The sequence below is a fragment of the Lucilia sericata genome, unplaced genomic scaffold (assembly GCF_015586225.1).
Source record: "Lucilia sericata isolate MDLA Ls3-8-SP2 unplaced genomic scaffold, ASM1558622v1 Contig000885F_arrow, whole genome shotgun sequence".
In the NCBI taxonomy this organism is placed as follows: Eukaryota; Metazoa; Arthropoda; class Insecta; order Diptera; family Calliphoridae; genus Lucilia; species Lucilia sericata.
In genome coordinates this window covers 69,001-75,000 of record NW_023994874.1, presented here as the reverse complement: position 1 = coordinate 75,000, position 6,000 = coordinate 69,001, and the positions used below count along the sequence as shown (strand labels likewise).

Genomic DNA, 6,000 nt, shown 5'->3' with positions numbered 1-6,000 from the left:
AACTTGAGTTAATTTGTTCGAATCTGAAGAAATACACCTAGGCCTCTATCGGGCCTGTAGTTTTCTAAAGATATAAGGTGCGCTGAATCCAAATCACATCAGATGATGAAGATGAAGATTTAGGTACATCTGGAATCTTCATACATCTATATTGACAGTATCAGAAAAGGCAAATTAAATTATGACTTAAACTAGGCACCACTTTCATCTCTAGCATATACAAAACGAGAGAGTTTGAATCCTAGCCTTATAAGCCTTATTGACTTGAACTGGGTAGGTTAAAGGTTCTGAGAACAAATATCAAGACAATGTTAACTTCTAACACTATCTCTTTGTTTAAAAGCCAGTTCAAGCTATCTCGATCGCTATTCAATTTTGTCTTGCTATCCACAAAATATATATTTCAAGTTCCATAGCGCTACAATAGAAATCTATGATCTCTCTAATCGATCCCACGTTTCGTCTAAATGACAAACAGACTCTACCTAAATCCATGAACCGAGTTATTTCTACTCTTTGCGAAAGTCACAGTAACTCATCTGGAAATACAAACATTGGTTTCCGTGGCCTGGAATTTAAGACGTTCTTAGAATGCACATAGTTATAATGGATCGTTGCAAATTTTAAATTTGTTCACACAAATTTATTCATTAGAATGTATAGTAGTATATTGGCGCAATTTAAACTTTCCAGTCTCTTGGGATATACATACATCCAGATAGAAATAATGGAAGAAAAATGTCTAATTTATAAAAATGCCAATTAAATTCTTTAATAATAATGACATAAACAATCCAAGTGAAAAGAGATCTATTATCTTTTTGAGACCTTATTAATCTACAGCAAATTCAAACAGGATATCAAAGGTATAAATAAGAAACCTACCTTATCTTAAGAAACATCCATCAGATAATACATATTTTTCTCACTACATACGGAATAATCTGTCCAATGTACTAATAAAAGGAGTTTTAATTACTATAGTAAAGTGCAATTTACCTAAACACGTAAATTTCATTCACACAATTAAAGTTACGAAAACTAACAACATGATCGGTAAGGAGCGCAACAGCTACAACAATAATAACGAAAAAAAAAAATAAAGAAGCAATTGAGGATGATTGTTGTATGTTGCAGCTACTGAAAAGGAAATTAAAACATACTTGCATGTTATAACAACAAGAGCTTAAATTAAAATTTCAAATAATATTGGAAAAAAAAAGAACAAAACATGCCCAACGGGTTTCAAAAGTTTGTTGGCTGTTTGCTAAAGGAAGCAACAACATACCGGCAACAAAGAAGATCAAGCAACTGGTTCTTCTCTAGAGACAAATTTCAGATCAATGACAATCCAATTTATTTCCACTCAACGACCTACCGGCCGCTGCCACTTGGTTATTTGCAGAGAGCATATAACTATATAAAGAGTAGGAATTTTAAAATAAAACTGATTGTGGCAATTCATAAATATCAAATCACCAATCAACCACAAAACTTTACTCAGAATTTATCAAAAGAAGAAAAGAGAGAGAGGGAGAAACCTTTGCAAAAAGAACGTTAAGGTAACTGAAGGAAATAAGAAATGTATGATAAAAGTAACTTTTAGGAGAGAGCTAAAGCAAAATGTTGTTTTATGTTTGAAACTATCTGGTTTAGCTAAGGCGAATAGGGATACTTGCAAGGAACTTCAACAGTTAAAATCGGGAGATCTTTACTACTTCTTTATCAGAAAGGTTTTTCAATTGAGCTATTGGATAAATTAGCAATTCTTTACTTATATAGTGACCGATCTTCAATATAACCAAACTCGCCTGTAATTATAGTTTTTAGTGGAAAAGGGACGGAAAACAACAGCATACTCTTGGGTAATTGAGGAAGTCATAATTACCAATGGATGATTTTGCCGGATGATAATAACGAATGGCAACAGTAAAAATAAACATAAAAAACATGTTCAACATGACGATTTAAAAAAGAAGAATGTTCAAACCCAATAAGGAATATCTGAGTAAGAATATACATATTTGCAAGAAGAATTTTCAAGGGTTGGAGCGAAACGAGTTTAAGAAGATATATATATATTTTTTTAACCATTATTCAGGATGTTGCATACAAAATTTGACACATGCTGGTATGAATGAATCAATTTTATATTTCATTCACAAGACAAGACGCACAACAGCGACACAAACAAGAAAAGGTAGTCAAGACATTCCTGTAAGTGCCAGCGACGACGACTCTTTTAACATTTAGCCCCCAGAAAATGAAAACATTCTTTATTAATGACGACTACAAAATTTATTACGACATAACTATGTATACTCAATCTATATTGATAATTAAAAAAATTTATTAAGTATTTAGACGAAAAAAAAAATCTGAATTGAAAATAAAACTAAAATGATTGCTATTGAACCAATCAACCACCAACCTACCTAACATCTATCACACCTGAGTCAATAATGATTTCAACAACAAAAAAAGGAGCATGATAAATTATCAATATTTAGTTTGACATAAAGATTGTAATGAAATTTATATCAGAAACCTTTGGCGCAGTAATGAAGGGTGGGTGTTGTTTCTTTTCGTCTGGCTTTAGTCGCATTTTATTTACATTTACTACACGCCAGCAAACGCCACAAAGACATTCATTCATTCATTTATTCTCGTATTTCAAACAATTGTCTACAATTGTTTAAATATATAGTTTTGACGCAATGTAATTTTATAAAGATAAATAACTGCTTGCACTTACCTCCTTGCTGGGCACACAAATCGGTGTTCCTACTTTAACAATGCCATTTTCTACCATTACGCCCATAACAATGGGATCACGACTGTTGAATATAAATTGTGGCAGTATCTGTAATTGAGAAAAAACAAAATAATAAAAAATTATATAGAATTTGAATATTTGAATTTATTACTTAAAGACTTAAATGGTCCTTCGGTATTACAGGTGTAGAGACTTTAATAACTTGTGTATGACCACATCTTTTTTTCATTAGACATTTAAACCCGACCAGATAGATACACAGTTTATCATGTTAATTGCAACTCAATTTCCGTTCAACGTCTACGAATTCTTGTTTGGAAAGAAATTTAAACTACCCACCACATACATATGTATGTAAACAGACAAGTACAGTGACTATCAAAAGTATTTACTTCTTTCATATTTTGTTGAAGTTTACCGTTGATATCATTAGCTGTTTTATAGCAATTTCATCTTTGTCATAAGTATAAGTATTTCCCAATATAATGTTATTTGAACCGTTCAAACGAAAATCAGAGGATATTTGATTATAATTTTTCCCGTTGATTGATATAGATTACAAGTTTTTAGAGAAAGAACCTTAGTTCCATACCTTTTACGTCTCAAATAATCTAGAAAAAATCACTTTACCAATTCATAATAACATAATAGTAATGTTGGTGTCTCCCCTAAGGCTACAAAGATATTACAATGTAATGTTTTTATCTCAAATAAGCGATCTTGTTTCTTTGTGACTTTCACCCTCTCTTTAGCCGTACTGTCCGTATTTGAAATAAAATCCCAGCATAGGTCTTTCCAGTCAAAAATCAATGTTCACTACTAACCTCACGATCATAACCTATTTTCCTAGTTCTATCACAATCTCACTGCTTGAGAGTTGATCCAAAATAAAAGGCAAACATACGTTATTAAATCACAGTGTGCGGAGGTCACTGAGAGATCAGGTTCGTTTAGTATTATTGTTGTAACAGCTAAAACTATACAATAATCTAGTTGGGGGGTTCTACCTCAATGTTCAGGCCTAAAGATTGGGCAGCTTTAACTGGATGCGTCCATAAATCCATTGGACAGAGTAAAGTAGTGTTGGCTGAGCAGTTGAATATGTGGTAGGTGACCACATGACCCTGACCACATGCAGGACATTCGTTGGGGACGGCACGGTCAATACGTGACCAGTAGGCATTGAACATGTTGCTCCCTCCCGATCTTAGTTCTGCCAGAACTACTCTTATTTTCCGCGACAGTTTTTCGTCCGTGTCTGCTATGGGCTCCTCCGATGACATCCCATGAGGAACTGTTTAGTTAATATGAATTGTGTTCCTTGACAGGGAGGACCTTCGTTTCCTCGTGCAGGTGGTGTTCCGAGGTAATTTGTAGGCAGCCCATTACAGTCCTTTGGACAGCATTTTGGCAGCTTTGAATGTTTCTCCACTGGGTATCACTGAGCGAAGGAAACCACACTGAAGTAGCATAATTAACCACTGACCGACCAATCGTTTTATATATAGCTAACAAGGCTTCTTTATCCATACCCCAAGTGCTGCCGGTTAGCGCTTTGAGGACCTTGTTTCTACTTCGCAATTTGTGCGTGATTGCAGTGGCGTGAGCTGAGGAATTAAATAGGCTATCAAATGTGACCCCCAAGATTTTTGGGTGGTGCACGGTCGGAATTTGGACTTCATCGACCACGATGACAAGAGTGGTCACTGCACAGGTTACGCGCAGTGAAGAACTGATGTATATCGTTCGTTTAGTGTTTTTCGAGTCGATGACAAGTCTTAAAACACTATCTAAGATTTGAAATATGGAACTGACTAATGTAAAAAGGTGAATTTATTATATGAATTTCTTCAATACGAATTAATGTTTGTCTATTTGTAAGATTATAAAATCACTATAGAATAAAACATTTGATAATGTATTTAAAATGTATTCCACAGAATGCATTTATCATTAAATGGCAGTAGGAAAAAAAAAAACTCAATATGTTCCTCTAAGGTTGAGATCAATGTTTTGTTGGACTGCCGGCCGACCAACAAAATACACATTATTCATGCAATACATACAACAGCATAACATCAATACATACAACAGAACACAGTCAGCAAACAGAATAATTATCTTAATTGAAACTACTTATTTCATCCGATGCTGCTCCAACTTCAGCTAATACAATTACTTCACACAATTTCTGACATGCTTCTAGGGTTATAAATGTATCTTCATCCGGTTGATTGCATTTTACACCTGTACGCTTACAACAACAACAACGGCAACAAAAACGATAACTATAACAACCGTCTACTATAAATGCTGACATCCGCCTGTAGAACGCAATTATAGTGCGAGAGTGTATCCTCATTCTTCTTCTAAAAACATAACCAACCAGCAACAACAAAAGAAGAAATCATAAAAAAATTAAGAAAAAGAAAACCAAACTTGATCGAAAACATGTTGCTTGCCAGTCAGCACAACCACAAAAGAATGTTTGTTTCATTCACATATCAATGGAAATAGACGATGGTTGGTTAGTAACATGTTCTGAGACATATTCAATTGTGTTGCATGTCGTTTGGAATACTCTTATATATACAAGAACAACAACTTTAATAAAATAGATTCTAGAGCTAATCCAATATGATAAAATAGTTTAGCTCTTATAAAACTTTTACATAATGCTCTGTTATATTTCTTAAAGAAATTGTTGTTAGTAACTAAACTGGTCTACATAAATTTTATATAATATTAATCATCTATTCTTGCCGGAACTATACTGCTGTTTTTAAACGATGTGTTTATTTTTGCTTTAATTACGAAGACAAAGTTTAAAATATATTTAAACTTACCTTAAGTTTGCATGGGAAGACTGCTATTGAACGGAACTCTTCACGTTTCTTTTGTTTTAATTCTTCACGATAAGCCATAAATTTATCGAATAAATGATAAATAATATCGGCCTGGAATATTTTAACGCCTAGGGAATCAGCCATATCTTGTGCTTCTTTTTCGACTTTAACATCAAACGCCAAAATAGTTGCATATCTAGAAAGAATTAGAAAAAAAATTAAATAAAATAAATTATAAATAAATTTTGAATAAAACAATTAATACTATTTTGTTACTAAAAATAGTAAAGAGCAGAAAATTTTAAGTTCGGATTTAAACGACTGGAAAATAAATCGTATGTTGTGTTTCGAAAAAATTATGATAAATTTGCTAAATGT

General features: G+C 33.1%; 1 protein-coding gene across 2 annotated transcripts in view; it reads right to left on the bottom strand.

The window, feature by feature from the left end:
* LOC119608825 (eukaryotic translation initiation factor 5B) overlaps window positions 1-6,000 on the bottom strand; it is a 40,489-nt gene that overhangs the window by 10,331 nt on the left and 24,158 nt on the right. For both annotated transcript variants that reach the window (XM_037963361.1, XM_037963362.1), the window contains exons 7-8: window positions 5,623-5,818; window positions 2,756-2,863 (exon numbers count right to left, since the gene is read on the bottom strand). In XM_037963361.1, the coding sequence (XP_037819289.1) occupies window positions 2,756-2,863; window positions 5,623-5,818 (304 nt within the window). The remainder of the gene's footprint in view (window positions 1-2,755; window positions 2,864-5,622; window positions 5,819-6,000) is intronic.